The sequence below is a fragment of the Argopecten irradians genome, chromosome 8, assembly GCF_041381155.1.
Source record: "Argopecten irradians isolate NY chromosome 8, Ai_NY, whole genome shotgun sequence".
NCBI lineage: Eukaryota > Metazoa > Mollusca > Bivalvia > Pectinida > Pectinidae > Argopecten > Argopecten irradians.
The window spans coordinates 32,200,589-32,225,301 of NC_091141.1; the positions used below are offsets into that span (position 1 = coordinate 32,200,589).

General features: G+C 33.4%; 1 protein-coding gene and 1 long non-coding RNA gene across 2 annotated transcripts; one reads left to right on the plus strand and one right to left on the minus strand.

Moving 5' to 3' along the window:
* Positions 1 to 948: 948 nt before the first annotated feature.
* Positions 949 to 20,539, minus strand: LOC138330115 (triadin-like). The gene is made up of 12 exons (XM_069277487.1): positions 20,362 to 20,539; positions 18,744 to 19,297; positions 18,380 to 18,460; positions 12,018 to 12,288; positions 11,531 to 11,652; positions 10,888 to 11,082; positions 10,166 to 10,290; positions 9,149 to 9,243; positions 8,312 to 8,366; positions 6,653 to 6,802; positions 6,170 to 6,284; positions 949 to 4,324 (listed from the first exon to the last, which is right to left on the minus strand). Exons 2-12 carry the CDS (start codon positions 19,265 to 19,267, stop codon positions 3,172 to 3,174), a joined length of 2,886 nt encoding a protein of 961 aa, XP_069133588.1. The 5' UTR covers positions 19,268 to 19,297; positions 20,362 to 20,539; the 3' UTR covers positions 949 to 3,171.
* A 266-nt stretch (positions 20,540 to 20,805) lies between these two features.
* Positions 20,806 to 23,101, plus strand: LOC138330116 (uncharacterized). The gene is made up of 2 exons (XR_011209530.1): positions 20,806 to 20,947; positions 21,786 to 23,101. It is a non-coding gene; the product is annotated as an uncharacterized lncRNA (long non-coding RNA).
* Positions 23,102 to 24,713: the final 1,612 nt, after the last annotated feature.

A 24,713-nucleotide genomic window follows, 5' to 3' on the forward strand; every position in this document is an offset into this window, starting at 1 on the left:
CCCCTCTTAGGCCATTAATATACATTTTCATATATCATTATTGGTTTTTTAAGAAATTTTTAATTTTTGTTTCACAAAGGTATTGGGTCTTTAAATATGAAGCAAATTTATTGGGCCCATTTTCAGGAACTTTCATTAACTTTAAGGAATTCTTTAAAGGCCCACTACCTTTGCAAAACAAATATTAAATATTAATGGCCTAAGATGGTGTTATAACACCAATCAAATGCAGGATTCCCTGCATAAACTATATTAACAGTAAAGATTCATGTCGCTGTTTTACCGTCTGGCGCAGTGATAATCAACCGACGCGCGGTAATTAGGACGACGGCGGGAAACAAAAAACGACCCGCACTTTGAGAATTAGCATTTAATTAAATCGTTTTAAAAGGTGATGGTAAGTGCAGTATTAACGGTAAGTTAGTAATTTTTGTGACTCTATGAAATTATAAATTTCGTTTTACATTTCCATTTTAAAAATTAAAAGCCATTTGGAAAGTTGGTGGCCTTTAATTTAAAATTATCCATAAGAAAGCATTAACAGTTGTCCCAAGCCTATTTATACCTGTACACGCGAAAAATCAATATTTATATTTAATCACTTTGTTGAAACGTTTGAAACGAACTTTACAAAAGTCGGTAAATATGAGAAGTTTAAAACTTAAAGAGGCGGAGAAAAAAATATATAAAACACTTTAGAAATACTTTTTCTATGACAAAAATGAGCAAGTCTCAAATCTCTACAGGTCAAGACAGTGGGTCAAAGGTCAAGGTCACCGTGTCATATAGAGGTCAAACAAAGTAGAGGACAAACAAAGCCAACTTTACATATCAAAATTTGTTTTTTTCATTCTCTTTCAAACTTGCTGTTTGGAATCAAACAGCTCCCTTGACAACCAAATCTATTTTTTCAGTCACATAGTCACAAAATATGTATTACAAACGCATATAGTTTATTGTCCAGTACATGCATGTATATAGTGTGTAAGAGGGCTTTCTAGATAGCGTAGCTCTGAATTGTGCATCAGTATTCTAGTATTGTAATGCGAGTAGAAAAATAAAGTACAGTACACAAGAAATAAATTAAACAAAATTTTCAGTTTATTTGATAATTTCTTTGATATTTTATTCACTTAAATATCAAAACTGTTTTCAATATTTCTCAAAGAGAAATTATTTATATAAATTAAACAGAAATTCAATCAGACATATATTATTTTTTATATAATCAAACAAAGTCTCAAATTTTCTTTTGTTAATTTTGAGATACATGTAGTAAGTGGTCAGTTGAAACCATAAACTTAATATTGATGATCAGGACAAATTAAAATTTTGAACTCGTTTCTACTGTATAAACAACAATAGACACTAACAAATAATCAAATAAATAATCAATTTATAAGTAAAGTCTAACTCATTTTGTTAGCTTGAAGTTGGAGGAAACTTGGTATAAATTCAAGTTAAGTGAGTATTTGACACATGAACCTGAATATACACATGTACAGTGAAAACAGTGAATATGCAGACAAAAAAACTACTTCAAAACATACATGGTCTTTACTGGGAGACATGAACATGTACGTTTATATCTACAAGATAAAAATGAATTTTTATGAACTTTTACATTTACCTCTCATGACATCTGCATCCTCTTGAACAAGTTCATTATTGCTAATTAATACATGTTCAATTTCATGATTTACAAATCAAACCATAGATGTTTTATTTCATGATTGGTAAATTAAAACTTTCAATTTCATCAGTTTAAACTCAGAATTGTTCTCTGTATTTGCATACTAAAAAAAGAAGATATCTGAACATGTACAATTCAACATCTTTCATTCCATCAAATGTAAATTACTTAATCTTTTATAAAAAACAATCACACAATGTAAACAACTTCATGTCCTGACGATGGGAATGGAACAACACAAAAATTTACGCTGTTAATTGAGTATTTGAATATCATCAGTTAGATGAGCTAGATTTGGTCAGTTACATGTATTTGATGATCATGATATATATGGCCCAACAAGATTTTGTATTATGGCACAACCCTGAGTGAAGAACTGGTACTGTCTGGTAATATATAACTAAAATTATCATATTTTTTATAAACATTGGGACCATCACATGCAGATATACTGTTAACAAGCTTTCTTTGCAGCTACTAATTTTCAAGATTTTCATTTTAAAACAAGTTCACAAAAGTTAAGAATCCATCGCGAACATGTGAAGATTATTATATCATTCGTGGATTTAAAATTCGGTGGAAATTCCTATCAATGTGAATGGTGTAGATAAATTAATTCTTGAAGATAAACTTTCATGAATTTATTTCATTTGGATCGCGAAATTCACATATCTAATTAGTAAATCACAAGTGAGAGAAAGTTGGTTTAAGCTATATAAATATCATGTACATTTTCACCAAGACTGCTAATAATTATTTTTCAGTAGAGCTCTATTTATCTTAATTGATCAGAATTCATTATTTTCTTCCAGAATATTGTTTTAGATTTCACAATCTCACTTACATATGCATGTACCTACAAAAAGATATTTGATATCGATTATGTCTTCGAATTTCAGTGATCAAATTTAATGTTTCTGACTAGTACATTTATCTGTAAATCAGTAGAAATATTCTCCATAAACAATTAATCAAATACCATTAAAGAGAGACTAGTGTGTAGATTGTAGAAGGACATATAGCTTCTCATTTTTGTGAGTCAAACATTTCACGATAATTTAAAACTACAAGACTTAGTATAAACATTTCACGATAATTTAAAACTACAAGTATAAATTTCCTGATTTACCAAAAAGGACATTATTTGATTTATTCATTTTACTATTTTACAGATGAAATTTTCGCAACCACAAGAATGTTCTGCATAATCGCAAAAATATCATTCCCACAAAAATTACCAGCTGTACTATTTCATCTTTGCCTATTACAAAAGTTTATCTACCCTTGTGGTTAGTCGAAATAGTAACGTCACCATGTTGTGAGAGAAAATTTCGTTTTCCCTGAAAAATATGACATTACACCCACAAACACATGACGAAACAATCAATATATCTACCCACACGGGCAGATAACTCTGTAATATCCAAAAGCGAAATAACAGAGCATTATGGGGAAAAAAAACCCACATTTTACAAGTTTCATGTACTACACTGAAGAGGTTGGGCTACAACACTAGTCACATCGTCAATATACTGCTCACTCAGTTCTGAGAAAGGTTTCAGTTCACTGACATTTCCTTCTGACTCCTTAGTAACGTCACTTTTCTCCTCCGTTCCGTCTGATATTTGCTGTTGGTCGGATCTCCCTTGGTCTTGTATTGCACTAGCTGTGGAAGCTACCTCCATCTGTGTCATAACCTGTTCTTCGTTTGACACATTGGATTCTTGTCGGCTCACAGATTCAGAATTAATATGTGAATTGTGGTCCGTTGTTTCTGTTGCACCACTATAACTGGGTAAAGTCCCTTGATTTTGGAAACATATTACCGGATTCAATTGTGCTTGTGGGTTTATTAATGACTGCAGTTCTGTTGGCTTTTGTACCTGAACTGAGGTACCCGACGTGCTAGCAGTAGTTGTGTTAGCCAAGTTACTAGAATGATTTGTACTCCATATGTTAACATCCACACATCCTGTTATGCTGTCCTGAGAAACACTATCTGTAGCGGTCACAATTTGCTGAGCAGGAATAGTCACACCGCCTATGGTCTGCTGAGCAGGAATAGTCACACCACCCACGGTCTGTTGAGCAGGAATAGTCACACCACCCACGGTCTGTTGAGCAGGAATAGTCACACCGCCCACGGTCTGTTGAGCAGGAACAGTCACACCACCCACGGTCTGTTGAGCAGGAATAGTCACACCGCCCACGGTCTGCTGAGCAGGAATAGTCACACCGCCTACTGTCTGCTGAGCAGGAATAGTCACACCGCCCATGGTCTGCTGAGCAGGAATAGTCACACCACCAGAACCAGTTCCCTCTGGTTGAATTTTATACACATGAATGACCGTCTCCCCGCCCGGAACCGTTGGCTTGTTATAGACTAAGATAAGTGGTTCATTAACATTGTCTCCAATAAGGGCAGCCTGTCCTGATGTCTGCAGAAGTTGTACCAATTGTTCTGTATTAGTGCCGACGTCAACAACCGGCATCCCAGACTGCATCACCATTACGTTTTCTACGTGCGGCGTTTCCGGAGCTGGAGGCACAGGTTTATCTCCCTTACTCATGTTCATCAGAATTTCTACGATTTCACTGGACTCCTCGACACCTTCAGGCAAGTTTTGAGAACTGAAAAAAAGAATAACTTCAATATAAAACCAGGATATAGAAAAATTGACAGACACTTAATTAAGCTCATAATAAAAATTCTTAATAGGTTTTGATAAATTGTCACACTATATTATATTAGTATTTGTCATAATAAACAATATACCAGAAGGAAATATGCAAAGGGAATTTGAAGTATGACATAATTATAAGACTAGCGTTTGAAATATGGAAGCTAACAAAAAAGAATTACGAAGAGGAAAATGAAGGTTTCAATTTTTAAATAAAATGAAAAAGAACAAGAAAATGTTTCTTCAATAAGCTTATCATTCTCTTTATATTAAACTCTACCAAAGGTACATTTGAGTCCAAGCAATATATGCCTGAAGCAAGATTTACATATTATTTTACAATGAACTCTCTAATAGGGTCAAACAGGGTGACCAATCATCAATGTGGTTCATATTAGACGTAATGTGAAATATTAAAATTATTATTCTGGGAGTGATCGTTATTTTTCTATGAAAGGGAATGGATTAATACTTAAAAAGTGACAGAAAAATAATTCGGTGCAGTTCTGTGTTAAGCTTTCAAATTCATTTTCGAGTTTTCAAATAACTCCAAAACCTATATTCATGACACTACTGAGGAGATGGACTTTTTATATTCTTAAATGATAAAGAATTTGAGGTTGAACTTACTAAGTGCTTAAATTATTCAATGCTTTAAAGTAATTTTAAGCGAGACATGATGTTAAACTTTTGTTTTTCATATTGTAATTTCAGTATGTAAACAACAGGTGAACAAAAGCTCCAAATGAATATATTTTTGCTAATTATATTTGTCTAGGCCTATTTTTTTCATTTCCTTGTTCACACTAGGAAAAATATAGCTACAATATTTAGAAGTTACGTTTGTATTCAGAGCTCTGAATATGATAATCAAATAACAACTCAAAACTATCTTTGACAACCACACCCCAATGTCGTATGAATCGTCCCTGGATACTAATACTGAAAGACTAGTTTGTGTAAGACAAATACAGATTACAGGTTTTAGCTTTAGACAGATTTCATGAATAAAGGCCTAGAGCTCAACTCGATTTACGCTTTTCTAAGAAGAGAAGTCTTCTGAGAAGATCTTCCAGCATATATACGGAAGAGCTTCCAGAAGCAGAAGAGCTACACTCGAGTGATCGGAAGTTATATTCTAGAAGTAAAAGAGGGCAAATCGAGTTAGGCTCTGGTCAGGAATGAAACAACATGCTTATTTTTCTTTCCATTTCATGCACAAAACTTTTACAGATGGATGTGATACTATTCAAAACCATAGTTATCGTTCTGCAGTGTCAACAATACTGGAATAGTCAGTTTAGAAATATCCCCAACCCATGGCTTGTGTAAACAACATATTTACCTACATTCTGCAGTCATTATCATCTTGCCTACGTTTGCAAGAAATTTATAAACATTGTGGTTTCAGGCTCAACTGTCCTGTATTTATCACATGCATATCATTGAGTTCATTTTCTTTATAAAAAATGGCTACCTGGACAAATGTTTAGTGTTGCAGACCAGTTTGAAAGCTAATCTTGATGGATATCCTTATGGATAAAATATGCAATTCACAAGAAATACACTGTATTTTATGGGATCCTATAATAAATAAGTTGTACGTGTATAACAAACTGTGATTAGAATAAAGAAATTTATTTCGTCCCGAACCAAAAGACTCATTATAACTGTGTTTTGGTGTACACCAATGACCTCAATTTTGCTTCCTTAATAATCCAGTTATCAAAACATCTCAAAAACAATAAAGTCTGATAATGAGGGACAAGATTTTGATGATGAATGAGCACATTACCTGTTGCGTGTTGCTAGCAAGCGTTTCCGTGCTTCTTCTACTTGCTGACGTTTCACGGCTGCTTTCTTTGCTTCCACAGCTTCAGACCCTTCATTTTCATTATAGTAATACTTCCCTGTAGAGGAGAATGAAAACAATAAATATATATCTACCTTTACTTAATGTCAAAACATTTCCTTCCATAAATTAAATTTTCACCAATTCAAAAAATGAAATGAGCTAACTTTAAATACATGCAGTTTCGAAATGAATAATAATTTGTGGAGATAACTTTCACAAAGTAAAAACAAATCGCAACAATTGTAAAAGTCTATCACAGATGAAATAAAGTTGGTTTAAAGTATACTATGAATAATTTAGCCAGAATCAACAAAATATTTCAAATCTATCAGTATTTTATATTTTAATATTTCTTGCTAACAAGACTTGACAGTACAATGGAATTCAGTATTAAAGTGATAAAGGTGTTGAAAAAACACTTACATTCTTTCTTTTGCTTTGGCCTGGTAGCCTTTTCAACAGTTTTATTTTCCTTTCTGGCCCTCTTTCCTGGTTTGCGTATTGTTTTTTGTACCTCAACTTCCATATCGTTATCTTCTTTAAACACCTCCAAATTGAAGGGCTTTTTGTTGCCTGAAAAAAACATATATGCAGAATATTATTACTTGAGGATGAAATAAGAAATGTGTAAACTGAATTTCTCTCTTTCATTACATTTAAAATATTAATTTGTTTCTCAAGCTGCTCTAGCACAAATAAAATATATTTCAAGCACTCGGTAGAAATCAAATCTAATCATTATCTGAAGATGTTGTAGTATTATAATGTTAATCTATACATATGTACCATATTCAACCCAAAAAGTGCCCATGTCCCTATAAGCACCCCCTACTCCATTTTGAGGCCTCAATTTCAATTGCCTGGGCATAAATAAAGACCAAAACTACACAAAACTGTAAAGGTTTGCAATCATTTCATCTTAATTAGCACCTTTTCATTTTTCCAATCTTTTAAACGCCCTGGGAATTTATTGGGTCGAATACAGTACATATTTCAAAAATAATTTACAGATACTGATCAGAAATATAACATTTCTAATTGAAGGAAATATTTATTGCTCTTTTGTCATTCCTTGATTCATGGTTGTATAATTGATCTATTATCTATATCTGCACACTTATCGTAACAATGAAGCCTTCCCTTTCCTAACTTACTCCTATTCCTTATTGTCTCTGGAAACTACATGCATTCATATCCTTTATACTCTTGACACAATATAATATGTTTAATATTTGTCGCATATTTGTATAATACCGTATTTTCCTTATTAAGAGCGCCTCCTCTAATAAGGGCGCCCCTACGTTTTTTGCTGAAAAAAATCAACTAATTTCATACCGGTACAATTTTTGTGCCAGATTGTGGCAATTTGTCTTTGCAGACACAAATAAAATACTGTTTCACATCAATCTGATGCTTAACAGATATCCAATCAGCTTGTATAAGCACTAAATTTATTGCATTGGACAACTTACAAAATGTAGGACATCTTTGCCAAGTGTTTACACATAGAAACAGCGAGAACGCCATTTTCAAAATAAAACGTGTCACTTGAATGCCCCACACATGTGTATGAATGAAGACTAACTGGCAAAAACATTTTAACTATGTCTATACAGGTTTTATGAATACTTACTGCATATCTATGATAAAGGTTCCTAAATAACAGGAATGTTATCATTTCTAAGCATTTTATTGTGTGCTCTTGTTGGTAATTCCCATCTACCACAAAACAAAAGTAGCGATAGAAAGCACCGTCCGCCATTTTGTATATGCATGGTGAACAAACAGGCTAGCATGAAATGCCAAAATTCTGTGAAACACACATATTTAACCAATGTTTAATACTTCTGGTGCATACATTTCTTCATAATTATGTAATGTCAATACTTACTTGACTCAAAACGTCAGTTGGTTATAGTAAGTGTCAGAAAAATAGTCTGTTTCAGAAAAAAACATCTTAAAATGATCTCAAATAATGGCGCCCCCCTTGGCCATTTACCCGCGCCCAGCGCCCTCATTAGGGAAAATACGGTATGTATAATATTTATTGTATATTTGTCGGAAAATAAAATCTATACTTACGCAAAGCTGCTTCAACTTTGTTTCTGTTTTTTCTGTCTTCAATGGCAAATTTTTTCTAGATAACAAAAATCATTCAATTAGTAAACGAACATTTTTTAAGACTTTAAAAAAAAGACGTTTAACGCCTTGAGTCCTGTGTATGCGATAATAACAAAAGCTCCACTATTATTAATGTTGTCTCCGATTTGTTATAAGCTATCTGATTGGTCCACTCGCTCCTAGTAGTCAATCAGAGAGCTTGTATCAAATCGGAGACGACAGACACAAAATGGCCGAGATCGGTGATCATCTGTTCTGCATGACAATAAATGGAGCGTGGGGATCGCTAAGGGATACTTATGTGCAATTTTTATAAGTAATAGAGTTTATATTGAGGATCTGCACTTCAGGGATGCATTCGTTGAATAGATGGCGATTTTATTCGGTCTGTGCTCATTAGGGAATCGTGACCTGGGGATGTAGCGTGTACTTTTCCAACTTACAATTTTTACACGAATCCTCGTAATTCAACTTTCGATATGAAATAAAATCCGCCCATAATCCCATCATATCATATACCATAGTGACCAGTAAGGAATTGTCTTCAATGTAAGCTAACAAATATTCAGATCGGCTGATTTTTGTGGTGTTCAGAGCATTTTAAAATTAATTACCCCATTTTCTGGAAATGGGATACAGGGCTAAGTAAACAACCTTTCAGCATTTATAGTATTTTTTTTTGAGCGCGTCGTAAACCTGTGGTTCTTGTTAACCCCTGGAGACACATTTAGACTCTTCCAATTCAAGGACTAAAACAATCCATTGTGAAATTTCAGGGGTGAATGAGTTACAACCTACCTTGATGTCGTCTCGAGACCTCTTTGGAAACACACTGTGGATCAAGGAGAAATCAGTACCTATATGACTTAAAGCTTTGTAGAATTTTTCTGTGTCTGAAAACGAAGCAGAAATCAAATAATAAGACAAATGTCATCTTAAGACTCTGAAAGCAACTTCAGAATTCATTGCGCTAAAAAATCATGTGTACCTTATCCAGCACCTACTAAGGTCCATTCTTACATTTCTGATCATAAGCAAATCAATTTTCATAATGAATTTATCACATAATGTGCCAGATATCCAGTGAATTCTGTCGTGTCACTAGACTAGTGTGTCATAACCTGGATCGCTTTTCATTGGCTGGAAATTCATCATGGCGTCATGATTTGACGTCAGTAAACATTGACATAATATGAGGATTTGAGTAAATTTTGGATACACAATGTATAATGAGTAGGGCTGGGTATTGGAAGGTCTAAAATGATACAATACGTATTGACAATACACTGAAACAATACACGATACGTATTGACGATACAGTGGACCTCTTTTTCAAATTCAGTTGACCAATGTGTTTTGAATATTGTGACAATAAAAGACAATTTTGATAAAACATTTTATAACCAGGAAAAATCTACCAAACATTTGATTCGGTTTATTATCTGTGTTAATTAATTTATGTCAATTTGTATTCTTAGTCATCTAAAGGCATTTCTAATCCATCTAGGTGACACAGATGCTTTAAACACTTCCTTTTGATTGAAATGCTCTTACTTGAACGATGTTTAAGAATAAATTTCTATAATAAAAACAGGTTGAGTTGTTATAACGATACAGCGATATATAGCATGTTTGCGTATCGATAATCTTCTGAAAACCGATACGTATCGGTATATCGATATATTGATCCAGTGCTAATAATGAGATACTTATTTGGAGTATTATATTCAATTACATAGGTGTAAGCAAATTACAAGTTTACATCTTTCTTATTCTATTGATATATGCTATATGACCTATATAAACTCCTGGTACCTTTTTCTGACCACGATTGTTTATGCCGTTGTTTCCTGAAGCTTGTGTAGGTAACGTTAGTGTCAGTTTCGTCAATAATGTCATCATCCTCCTCAATAACGTGGTCGTTGTTCTTAATCACCAGACTGAAAGAGAAATCATACCATATCTTTCATATGTACCGTATAAATTCTACCCAATAAGGACCCAGGACGCTTAAAAATTGAAGAAATCAAATTAAGGGGGCTTTTAACAGGACCAAATTTGGGCTAACCTTTCACAAAATTATTGCAAAAAGTAAGCTGTTTATCAATTTGCAAAAGAAATCCAATAGAGAAACCTACACAGATTTCTTAGTTTCAGTCTGTATTTTAATCAAGGCAAGTGAAAATGTGGCCTCAAAAATGGGGAGGAGGGTACACATATAGGCAGTAGGGGCGCTTATTCGGTCAAATTCAGTACATATGTATATTGAAATAAGATTTAATAAAATAAATGTGAATGGATTAACAGGGTCATTTCTATTTATATGTTTGGACTGGTCAAATCATAGCTGTAACAATGGATCTGATGAGTTTATGATGTTTCCAATCAAGTTTTGACAACAGCTTCTGAGACATGTAAAAAGTATAAATATGTGTAGGATCCTAATTTTGGTATAATTATCTTAAAACAAACGGTCAAGCAGGTTAATACATATGAACAAAAAATGATAAGAAATTTCACAAGAAGCAGCAGCCTACCTTTCCTCATTGATAACAATGCTGCCGTCCGGTCCAATCTTCACCTGTGGTACTGGCATCGCTTCATCCTCCATACCTCCTGGGGCGTCCGCCTTTTCTTCCTCTGCAGTAGGAGCGGTCAGACTGACCACTGAATCCTCCTCCTCATCACTTTGATGGGCAGATTTCTTTTTCTTTTCCTGCACTGGTTTCTTCCTGTTTGATAAAATCAAATAATAAAATTTCATTGAAATATTAGAATGACAAAATTTATTTCAATATCAGACATATATTCAAAACTTAAACACATTATCTTTACATTATAGATCCTTTCTACAGTATCATGCTATTTTTTAAATAAATGTTATTGTCCATTGTCGCTCAGTATTTAGCCACACCACAGCTCACATGACCATGTGCATACCCAATCAATGTCAGCGATAATGTTGAAGCACAACCAATGCAATGGACACATAAAAAAGAAGAAAAAATCCATAAACTTATGTCATAATACATAGGGATCTGGATAAACCAGAATATGAGAGACAAAACAAGGGACGATTCTGACAAGTTATACTGTACGAGAATATGAGAGATAAAACAATGGACATTTCTGACAAGTTATACTGTGTGAGAATATTAGAGATTCACAATGGAACATTACTTCATTGGGTTAGAAGTGGGATTCCAGTAAATCAGATCGCCCATCTTTATCTTGGTTCGGTCAACTGGAACATCTAGTGGAGCATCAACCTTAATTGGCTTCCTTCGTTTGGGGGCAGTAGTCTACAACAGGTATAAAGTTTATTTGATAATGCACATGTACAATATTTGGTAACAAACAGGAAATTGAAATGGTCCAGTGGATATTGTTCTTAATCATAATGGTTTGGTATTCATTTATTTGTTTTCAAAATTTAGGATATTTATCTTATAGATCATTATTTTCTTTGAATGAGGATGACACTTTTATTTTGAAATGTCAATATCTGAAAACTTTTGAAAAGCTTTATTCGGCTCTGAAACATTTTTCATACTGAAAACAAACACTGATAGAGATATTCATGATTACATATACAAACATTTGGCACTAGTTTACTATGTTTGATGAATAAAAACAAACATTTGTGATACATAGAGTAGTTTTATACCTCAGCTACACTTGCATGTCGATGCCTCTTCTCGCCCCCCTCACTTGTACTCATCTGTCTCTGTCGACGCTCGATAATCGGTGGCACTTCTACTCCGCTCAGATTGCGGTGACGCCGCTCAGCCACAGTTGTTTCCCCTGGTGCTCTGGTTTCAGATTTGCTGGATTGGCCGGTACTGTCTTTCACATCTGTAGCTGGATAGTGGACTTGGAGTTCTCTGGCAACAACCGCAGACTTCTCTGGGGAGGACAGCGCCTTAATAGGTGACTGACTGCAAACAGACAGATATGATTGTCAGTAGTGTAGTCCCAATGATCGATAATAACCGATGTCTAATCGAATAGACAACCGATTCTACTTTCATTTTCCCTAAGAGAGTACAGAGTTTATGCCGCTTCTCTCTTTAGCAATGGCTTCTTACCAAAACCTGCTGTTATAAAGAAATATATATGTATAATTATATGCCAAATAGGTTCATTAATAAAGATTGTTACATTGACCTAAGTCAATCTGATAATAAATTAGGATGAAAACAAAATGCCTTCATGGCGGCCATTTTATTGGGTAACATCTTAAGCAACTGAAAACATGAAAAGTTTAAAATAAAAAAACCTAAAAAACCTGTTAAATGGCTCGGTCTCAATGATTGGAGAATATATTTCTAAATTCAACACTTTTTTTTGACAATAAGAAATAAATTTTGCTAGTGTTCCTTCCAGTTTGGACTTTTGAGGATTCCTTGGACACCAAGGTGTTAAATAAGAAACACATACTAAACTCTTGGGAGCCCATTCTAATATTTCCTACGATGTTATATGCCAAATGATTATATAGCATCTTTAACCTTTTCCTTGTTATTCTCATCAAGTTCCTGGGACCAAAGTATCAGTTAACAAGTATTGTTTTGCGGCAGAGACAGACAAGAGGCATATTTTTCTATGCCAAAATGTCTTAAATATAGAATATATCAGTCCTCTAGAAGACTTATCAATATAGTCATACCATTTCTGAATGAATTGGTCAATTGTTCTACTTTTAACAAGTTTTTGTAATTATTCTTTTGTAAAACAGCAAGTTGATTGATATATCCAAACATGATTTAAACAAGCTCTGGATAAAATATCTTAAACATCTTGCAGCCATTTAAAAAACGTCTGGTATATTTTCATGTAAAGTATACATTATGTCAAAAAGTAATCATTCTACATTTTATTCCAATATCAATTGGGTATCTTGTTAGCTCGCCATAGACCATGAATTATTTAATACACTTTCTTGAGGAAATTACAAATGATTTTTTCTACAATATTTGTATTTTCAAATCCCCATACTTCTGATGAGTATAATAAAACTGGCATTACAAGTGACTAAATATTTTCAGTTTAAAATCAACAGGAAGAGATACATTCCTTTGTTTTTTAAAAATAGTAGACACTGATTTAATTGTTTGTTCAGCAGTTTTTCCTTTTCTTTAAAAACGCTACCATTAATGTTAAAAAATATACCTAGATATGTATACCCTAGCCTTCTAATCAAAATGATTCTATATCCCATAACGTAAACTGGTGTTGTTGGGCCAATTTACGTTTTGAGAATATTGCAACATTTATCTTTCTGATGTTAGGTTATAATTTCCATGTAATGCAATATTGTTCAAATCCGTTTAACATTTTTTCCCGCCAGATAAGATTCCAAGGTAGATTGAAAATAGGAAAGGAGATATAAATAAGGTACCATACTGTACATGTATATGTTCAATGTAAATAGACAATGTAAGCTGATCTTGCAGAATTGCCTTACAGCGTTATAATAAATGCAGTATGTCTCATTGCATTGGATGTAATCGATTTAAGGGCAGTTGATGTGGTGACCGAAAAAGGTAAAATCACCACTTTCAGAGTGATCAGAGAAGATTGATAGTCAATGAGGGAAAACATAAGACAACCTGTGTTATACAAATTAATATTTAATTTATTTTGAATAAATTGTGCCGAAGATGATGATTAGTGTATTATTAACCATAATCTAAATATGTTTTCTAAAAATATTAACAACTAATGTCATATTGTGTTATAAATTTAATGATTTATTTTAATCTTTTTATTTCAAGCATGTACATGTCATAAAAATAAACAAATACCAAGTATATGCTTAAATCATATTAAAGTAAAATTCATAAATCACAACACTAATGTGTATTGTTTTGTATATATGGAATGAAGATGATGATGGTAATTATTTGGATCAAAAATGTTTACAACATTAAATGTATTATATATATGGAATTTGAATATGATGATAGTAATTATTTTCAGATAAAAAACTATTACAGTATTAAGCTACCACAGTTGAAAATTATTTCTTTCATTTTGTTCACACAATTTTTCTCCTGGACTGGTTCCAATTGAAATGATACTTGCATGTAGACATTCTGTAAAACATAGGAAACAATAAATGTATTAACAGAGTAATTACTGAAAAGGCTAATATCATATAATTAAACATTTTTTTATAAATAACAATACCAGTTTAGAGTAAATATCATTGAAATTTATTTCCTGTTTAACATTCTGAAACAAAATGGTAAACACGGTAATGGTAAATACTTATTTGGTAAATGTTACTTGATGCAAGACTGAATTGACTTTGTAAATGACAACACACATTGCAAAGACAAATATATGGAAGATGTTCTTGAAGTAACACTTAAGGAATCAGCAGAGAGTACGGAGACAAATACAGAACTGAAACAAAACGATTTTGTGGTGTCCTGTTAATCCAAATAAAAAATTAAACGAATTATTATCAAAACAGTCAACATTTTCTTTCTATGTCTCGACATTTTGAAGAATTCACAAAACACTCCCAAAGTCTACTTGATGCCATAATATAGGTATTGATATTAGAATCATTGATGATTATGATGCAATGATATACATATTATACAGTTGTTTCTGATATTAGCTGTATGTCGTATATAAAATGCCCTAAAAGTTTTATGTCGCGAAAAAAATGCCCCTTTTTTGCCCAGCGCCCTGCCGTTTTCAAATCCTAACTGGAACACTGTGTTGTTCTTAAGTCCTCCTGTTCTTTAGAGTTTTGTCCTTCATAAATTGATTGTAATACAGCAGTTGTCATATAATGTATCTGATAATGTGCACAAAGAAGTATAAGTATACGCATATGCATGTGTCCATGGGCACGATGATAAGTTTATTTTGCCGAGTAAAAAGTTCAAAGAACTAGTATTGTTCATACCCAAAGATTTAATCGCACTAAAAACAGTGATCGTGTAGGCTTTTGTGTGATTGCATTTGTAAGACTGTGCCAGGTGGTAGAGATTAGTTCCGCTCGAGTGATCACACAATGCAAGTGAGAATCGGGAGTATGTTTATGTAAGTTTTAATTGCTAATCTCTGATGATTGTTGATAAAATATAACTCAGGATAATTGCTAAACATTTAACAGTTTTCTTCGCGTTTGTTGAAGATTGAAACAGCTTTTTAAGTGCCGTTCTACGGTAGAATTATGAAAAAGAAATCGGCATTTTTATCGATCTACAAATGTAGTAGTCCAAAATAATCTCACTTCGAACATTTTATGTATGATTTTTTGACATTCGGACCAAAAATTTACTTCGTTAATTACGTAGTTTACTGAATATGTTATATATATTATCAGAACGTAAAGTTCCTGTAGACCTACATGTGATGAAAGAGGCTAAAATGTTTTTAGTGACAACCTCTAAACGTGCTTTAATATGTAAATGTGTATCTGATAATATAAATACATGTGCTTGTAAAATTATCGATAATTATGGATGTGGTAAATACAGTATTCATACCTTATTAACTGCCGTAAGTTGGAAGATTACGCCACCTTGGATATTTAGAAAATGTTCATCGTCTATCATGCGCTATTTGATCAGTTGACAAAGTTTATCCTAAATTTTATTAGAGTTGTCTTCCTTCCATTGTGGATTTACACGTACATGTGGCATAACGCAGCCGTGATAAACAAATCTCCATTTCGTCCTGAAATTTATTTGCTCCCGAACTAATATGATTCAAAATACAAAAATCATAATTGTAACAATTTTGATGTTTGAGGTGAAACATTGATTTCATTTTTTCCGTTGCGGGATAATTGTCACTAGTAGGGACTAAACGCGTGGGGCGAAGCGAAGCATTTTCGGGACGAAACGTCTTCATGCATTGTAAACAACATTTTTGGGACGAAAAGTCTAGAAACATTGTAAACAATTCAAGTGAAAATTTTCCAACCTAAGATCATTTTGATAGTGTATATGGTAAGGATATGAAAGCAGTAATCTACTATTCCTATTTCAACATTACAGATACGCTTATTTCAGTAACTTTCATATTCAAAATTTGCTATTTAAAAACGCTTATTTCAGTAACTTTCATATTCAAAATTTGCTATTTAAAATTCCCGGTAAAATCAAAGTTGTTGAATACACTGCCGCTAGGAGCGCTAGTATCTGCGAGCAATTTCTAAGCCAATCATATTGAGGAAATTGACTGTAAGAGAATTTTGCAACCACGATCACAATGAAAAGTTTAAAATAAAAAAACCTAAAAAACCTGTTAAGGGTATGTCCAAATATGAAATTTTGATAAGTGATATCAATAAAATTCATGCCATCGTTAAAAATAACTACCATTTCTAAGAAATTATGTACCAAAAGAGTAACTGATTAATAATCAAAAATCGATCGGTGTACACTTACCGATTTTATCTGATCATCGATGATGAAATCTTAACCGATTCCCAACACTAATTGTCAGTCAAGAATCGGACATTTAATTTTTTTATCTTGGATAGCTTCTAAAAAGACTTGAAGAATTATTAGAATAATTAGCTTAAAGCTGACAATGCAAGTTAAAAACATGCAGCTGAAATTAAAAAAAAATATATTAACGAAATATTTTTTTTCAAAAATTGTTTCTGAGACATCCCCTAGTTATGACAGTGTGGTATCAAATTGAAAATAAACACTGCACTCACCTGACAATATTTCATTGAAGTAATAGATGAATGTGTTGTCAGCTATATCCCAACATATGTCCAATACGAACTAATAAAACACTTCAATATACACTAGGTTTTACACGTACACGTATATCGACACGTGTGTGTCCTTGTCGCTCATTAGGGTCAGGTACTATAGTCACGTGTATATGGTCAGTTGAGTGCATCGGGTACGATGATATACGTGGAGATATGTGGACGGATTATTGTTTGGATTTCTATTCACTTGCGTTGGAATTTTATTTTGAGAAACATCTAAATGACAACTTAGAGGAGTTGACATGTTTTCTTGCTAAAAAAAGTTCCATATAGTTTTATAGGTGAGGGTTTTGTTTACCTATTTGTAGGTGATATAACCTGTGGACTGCTAGGTATATAGGTACATGAATGAGCGCACTTGTGTCGATTCACGCGCTTTATATAGGGGTCGATGAGTCGTCGGAATGTAAAACAAAAATGGCTGTCCTCAACCGGGGAATGTCTCATAAACGATTCTTGAAAAAATGAATATACTTATTTTTAAAAAAAATCATTTTAATAATTTTAAAGGGACAATTCATTCTACAAGAACATTAAAATTTGTATATATATCGGAAAACCCCCAGTTCTAATGGAAATTAGATCTGTCGGTTTTACTGTGATATGTCAGAAAATCCCATGGTGGTGAAATGCGTGTGAAATGTTCAAACTCATTCGCTGTCCGCCATTACACATTGTGGTCGAATATCTTATATGCCAAACCCAGTCCCTTGCTCGTAGAGTAATGCTACTTTTGTCTAGAACAGCTCAAATCGCTCTGACAGACGTGTGTTTACCTTATTAGGTAAATTGTCTTGCCTAAAAAATCATTATATCACCTCCACAGTGGTTATGTAGTTCATTTGTTTAACGTGCGTGACTTTGGCTCGAATATTTGTACAGCGTACACATTAATTGTACCTGCTTAATCGTATTGATCAACGATTTGTAATTACAACAGTATCAATTAAAATACTAAACAATGACGTGGAATTTGTCAATATCTTATGTTACATGTTTCATAAGAAATGTAGAACAATACATTTATGCCATATTTTGCTTCTTGGTTATGTAAAAGAATTAGCGTGAGTGAATTGTCCCTTTAACTTGCATTGTCAGCTTTAAAATAGCATTGACAATAACTTTTTCTTGGTAGAAATTTTGCTGAATTATTTCCAATGAATGTCATTGATTAATATTTGATATTATATATTCCATGACGTCAATAAAAACAAGTTATAACACATCAAATAAAATAAAATAACACAATACTTCTGTAAAGATAAGGATACCTGATGATGGGGCGTGGTGATTTCATAGGAGATGAAGGTCTATTTTGACTGGTAGCTCCTTTGGTAGTTAGGTCAGAGGCTCTATAAAAAAAGATATAACATAAGTTAACAAAATAAAAAGTTGCATCTAGATAAACACACATGACAAGTTTTCCTATTTCAATCATTCCATAAATTAATATAGTGAGTTTTCTTTAGTTAAAGCTGAACATTAATTATATAGAAGTACATCGAAAATTGCAAAAATCGGCAACAATGATAAAATAACTTAACACAAACAATTCTAGAACACTAACAGGAGGCAAGAACACATCTAATTTTCACAAATTGAAATTTTGATTCAATTTTAACCAAATTGTCTTACTTTTTTGGCCTTCCTGCATCTGAAAGATTTGGTCTGGCCTTTGGAAGTCTATTCCGTGTGATCATCTGTACTTTGTTTTTCGGTGCAACGGGTAGTTTGGGTAACACTGGTATTGTATTCTCCTCTTCTTTCCCAGTTTTGTTTTGGTTGTATGCATCACCTTTGACCGCATCCTTATCTTTCAAAGTAGATTGATCTCCCTTGACAGGGGAGATCACTTCAGAAGGCGTTTTTACAAGATTGTCAGCACTAGTAATTTTTTGGATATGTTTATCTTCTTTTATTTCTTCTGTTTGTTTTTCTTTTTCCTCTGTTGTGACAATTTTATCTTTTTGTTCTTCCTTTTCATTATCATCTTCAGTAACTTTTTTCCTCAGTCTTTCCAGAGTCTCTTTTTTGGGGACAGAAGCTGGGGTTTGCTTTCCCTTCTTATCTGTGGTCGGTTTTGCTGATCCTGACTTTGGACCTCCCAACTTTGGCCCAAGGTTGGGCTTCACACTTAATCTTGAACGCCTTGTTGCCATCTCTGATTATAAGCACCTCAAATCAAATCTCTGAAATTAAAAAGTAGACCATAAATCAAAATGTTATATTGAATCTAACGAACAACACATTTTCAGATGAATGCAACACATTCCAAGATCTAGTTAATTAAAATAAAGAATACATAATGAACACTGGCTGAGTGGCCAATGTTTTCTTTGGAACTAGAAATCTTATGAAGGAACATCAGATCTTGTTCATAATACATTTGTACACCTTTTTGCAAAGTTTTATGAATGTTCATGCAAAAATAGCTTTTGAGAATTCATACCATGCAATGTAACAATCCTTTAATTGTTAAATAAAATTGTAGATCATCATAAACACTAAGGATATGCTTAATTTAGTTTTTGGATTACTGATGCATGAGGTCTATGTACAATAAATTATTCCCACTGATAATAATTCATGGGAAGAATATGCAGTTGATCTAAGTATCTCATTGTGTATAACCTCTAACATTGTTGGAGAATCTTTGCATCAGATTTCATTTGTTGTTATCAATGGTTATAGTTCAACAACTGATTAAGAGAAAAAAAAAAATTAAAAAAAAAAAAAAAAATCACGTCCTACCTAGCCTTCATTTTTAAAGGGCGTTACCAGAAACAAGAAGAATTTTTAGTTTGCCTCATCGGGAAGATTGATATTAGAGTATAACATAATGCATGCATATTTTTAAGTGACAGTACTAGTACTTTTTATCAGGAGACTTTTACTGTTTTATTTGAGTACATTTCTCACTCAAAGATGGTGGTTGTGGTCCCTTGACTTATTATAGATTATCGAAACTTATTTTTTTATTAAGATTTTCTTTCTATCTATCGCGAGCCCCTGTGCTACTGTCAGAGAAGACTGTTCATAAAACGTAAGACTAACTTTATAAACTATCATTAAATTATCAATTAAAAAAGTTCTGTCTATATACTGCTAAGTAATTTTGAGGCTTGGTTGAATATATACAGTGACATGCCATAGACACCATGTATAGTGAATGTGTATAAAATATTTGAATATGGCAATACGCCACAACCAATATGATTTGCAAAACAATTGTATATTTCAGCATATGACTTACAATCTACAATATATCGATGTTCATATATGTATTTAGATCCATTATATTGACTTCCCAAATCTGAGAATGAACATTAAAGCATTATAAAAGCTTCATTTTGCCTTCGCTATACTTTTAACTTCGACTCGTGGTTCTCATGTGTCTTCCATGGTGGTAAAATGGTCCAACTTCCGGTACTTGGGTTGTTATATATTGCGGACTTCAAAACAAACGGACCAGAATGATGCAATGCTGTGAAATAGTTCAGGTACATGTAACCGATAATAAAATAACCATAAATATCATTTTAAACGCCTATATAATACTGTAAAAGGAAACTCTATGATAAATGAAACATTCTAATTAATAAAACTATTTCAAATATTCTGATTTAACCACACCTCCCTATATCTATAAAAAGAAAATAACTGTAATTAGTTATCGACTATGTGTAAAACTTCGACCTATGACGAAATGTTCTTAAAATAAATCAGGATTACTATATATATCTTGTTGTTGGTGACCAAATCATCATTATAAAGTTAGATCACCGTAGTTCATCATGTGCTGAACGCTATAGTATATCACAGATTCTGCTAAACTTGAGGTATGTACTAATTAGTATAGAATTTATATAGGCCTATATATTTTAGCCAACCAAAAGACTTGAAACGGATTTAGTTTCTTTCTGGTGGAGGTTTTGATTTGATATTCGCCATGATGAAAGTGATACTTATACCTCTTTTAACGATGAAATTAAATCGTAAGAGTTTTTTTCTTTTTATGTTATCAATAACCCAATCGAAATAATATGATTTGTTCTTCGATAACTAAGTCCTACAGAATATTGAAAAATATAGAAATACAATTTACAAATGTAGTATTTAATTACATGTAGCATTTATGTAATTTGAAGTTCATTTACATGCAACATAATTATACTAGTAAGGCTAATTAATTATATACATTGACTGCTGGTAAAAAAAATCGAGCCTAGTCCATGTGTTTCGTGTGTACGGCTTTCCGAAACAGCTTAAATTTAGTTTTTAAAGATAAATTTGTAAAATCGCAAAAGTTACTAGCTTACCATTAATACTGAACAATTGAATTTAGATAAATCAAATGTTAATTTTCATTTAAAACATGTTCATGTTCATTTTCACGGGCCGTCTTATATGTTTCCCGTCGTCGGCCTAATTTCTGCGCGCTAGTCGACTATCGCGCGCAATACATTAGGCGGCAAAACACATTAACGCATGAAATCTTATTTGTTCCTTATTAATTCCAGGGGTGAATATAACGTCAGTGATAGTAACTCCTAGATTATCAAGGATGGTATTGGAGCAAATGTATGAATATGATCATATACGCTTTTATGATCTGTGTATTTTGAAATTATTAGTATTGATTTATGTCATTATTTATTCTTTGTTCTTTTTTTACAGGTGATCAATGGCTTTTTGAGACCGATCGCGAGCTAACATGGCGAAATAAAGAGAAAATATGGCCAGAACGTTATAAATTTAGCTTGATTTGTCAACATGGCTTAAATGCGGCCCCATTGAGCAACGCGCAATGATGAGAACTTCCTGAAAGGACGACCAAGATTATTACGTACCGTGGAATAATCGGTACGTGCTGCATCAGTGTCAGCAAAAACATGGCCGAAAATCACGTGTATGAAATGCACGTGCTTTTCGGACTCCGTGGCGAAGGTCTAGACGTGGACTAGTACAGGCAGAGGACGATGTCCATGCAGTCATTCGGCGGACAGTCACCGGTGAGCATCACCAGGGAGCGGCCATGATGGGAATGACGTTCTCAAAGAAACATCGATGGTACCTCTAGATGAATATCTGTGGCCCGAGTCCATGTTCATGGATTCGGGTGTGAATAGATGGAAATTACCGTCAAAATGGCTTCCCACGAAAAGGGGGCCCATGCGGCGCCCCGGGGGGTAGGGGTTGGGGAACGGGAGGGATGGTCTTTCTTTCTTTCATATTTGTTTCCAAAATCTGATTTTCAAATTATAAAAATGGTTCAAAATTCGATAAATATTACTATTCTGAACGATGAAAATAAAACTACCGATGAAGTGTCACTTACTGCAGTCGATAGGGTCGAACAAAATGCTGTTCCAGAGGATTTGAGCAAAAGATCATTAAAACTTTTTGAACATCTAAAGGAACTTGGCATTTCAACAGATACCGTAAATTATGAACCAAAAGAAAACCAGGATGCAGACGACAAAACGATTTATTGCAAAAATTTATTTCTAAAAGACAGAAAAGGACAGTTTTATTTGGTAATATGTCATGAAGAAGAAGCCATCGACCTGAAATGTCTAAAACAGAAGCTGAAAGCATATAGAAACTTTTCTTTCGCCTCTGCTACGGAGCTTTTCTGGACTCTGGGTGTCTGTCCAGGGGAAGTAACTCCGTTAGCGTTATCAAAAGACTGTGACGTCAAAAAAGTTCGTGTTGCAGCGACGCACTCGATTTGTAATGAAGAAAAGCTTCTTAACTCCCATCCATTGGATAAGCGGTATGCGACTCGAATGACCTTTGGTGACCTTCAAATATTTCTGACAAACTGTGGACAAACACTTGAAAAACTTGACCCGTGAAACTTGTTGTACTTTCATACATTTATTACCTTTTTAAAACTAAAAAAATCTTTGGAATATCTATAGCATAATACCATTCTCAAATTTATTTTCTTGTGCTTTTTATTGGGAAATAAAAGAACAAAAATTGTATAATTGTGTGATTTAGATTATTGAATCAATTTAATTGCAACAAGTTACATACGTTCCAATTCCCCATGTTTTTCCCAAATGTGATTTGATAATTATTCATAGCGCCCCGATTCTCTCTATTCTTCCTATTCTATTTATCTGTCACCCAGATTGCATTTATATCTCCAATATGATACATTTCAATAAAGCACGTGTTTATAATTTTGCCACGAGAAAACGAAAAAAAAACAAAATAAAAAACAAACAAAAACAAAATATGTACATGTATCATACTGGTAATGAGAAAACAGATGTGCAATTTGCTACGTTAAAGATGCTCCACCGCCGACAAAGTATAAACGATACTCACTATTTTAACAATAATTGGTGTTTAATGGTATATATATATATATGTCTAATTAACACAAAAGGTAATATGAAATAATTTATTTCGCTTTTGGTGCATGCACGATCATAGCTGCAATACTGTAGCATAAAAGACTTTAAGACAGAAAATGGTGTCGTCTTTAGAGCTACAATCGGTGCCTATTACTGCTAATGAAGCAAAGTAATGATTATGCAAACCATTATAAAATGTTTACATAATACATATACGGCAAATTTGACGTCAAGTGTGAGCGGTACGGTAGACATTAAGAATGTTAGTTATGTTTGTTTTGGACAAAAATAATACGTAAATGCACGTATGCGCATGAAATAATTGAAAACCTACAAAAAAGTATAGAAAACTGCCCGAGTGATTTTCGAAGGCAGTGCTCCACTACAACACATATGGACCAAATCGTACCCGGCCGAAAGGTATCACTGGTAGCCCTGTTCTGTTAATTTTCGTTCTTAAACTGTTATTTTAACCATATTCGTGATTTTCTAACTATTTATGTTGGTTATATCTGTTTTACTGTTATTATCAAAATTTTAGTTATCTTAAACTAAAAGCATGTTATTATTTTCTAGCACACGTTATACTTTTGCTGCTGTGTTATCTCTATCTTTGCATGCGTTTGTCTTTTTTAAATGATGTTAGATTTAGTGGCTGATGTTATTATTTATTTTGCATTGTTATTCATTTCATTTCACGTGTTAGTGTCAGCAATGATTGTTAATGATTTTGTTTCCCATGTTATTGCCAGAATGTTACGTGATTTTTATGTGAAACTTTGTTAGCATCAACAGAACATGTGAATATTTACGTGACCACGTTACGAGTATCGTTGGAAACGTTATTTTTTTTGAAAACGTTATTTTTGTCGTGGAAATACCACTGCCTATTGTTCTCATTGACCCCCTACGGCGACAGCGCAGTAAGCCGGCGGGCGAGCTTCGCTAGTGTGTTGACCACTCACCCATAACGAGAGCACGGCTCCCAAGATATAGTCGACTGGCGGTAGCGCTGTCACTGTATCGCTACCGTATCGCATGTGCTGTGCAACTGAGCATGGAATATATATAGTTTTCAGTTACTATATGTACAGTTCTTTTTCTCCAAAGTTTGCATTCACTGTATGAATTTATTGAAAATTCCTTACATATTAGGGTTGTGTTGGAATCGGCAAGGACGTTTAAACCCTTGGAATCGGTCATAGTTTAACTACACTGTACAAAGATTTGATGGTTT

Bases quoted from the DNA above. Each gene is read 5' to 3' on its own strand.
- LOC138330115 (XM_069277487.1), bottom strand. From the start codon at position 19,267: ATGGCAACAAGGCGTTCAAGATTAAGTGTGAAGCCCAACCTTGGGCCA. The intron at 10,291-10,887 runs GTAGGCTGCTGC...TTTCTCTTTCAG, and splicing joins ATTGTTATCAATGAGGAAAG to TCTGGTGATTAAGAACAACG. The intron at 4,325-6,169 runs GTAATGTGCTCA...TCTTTTTTTCAG, and splicing joins TTGCTAGCAACACGCAACAG to TTCTCAAAACTTGCCTGAAG.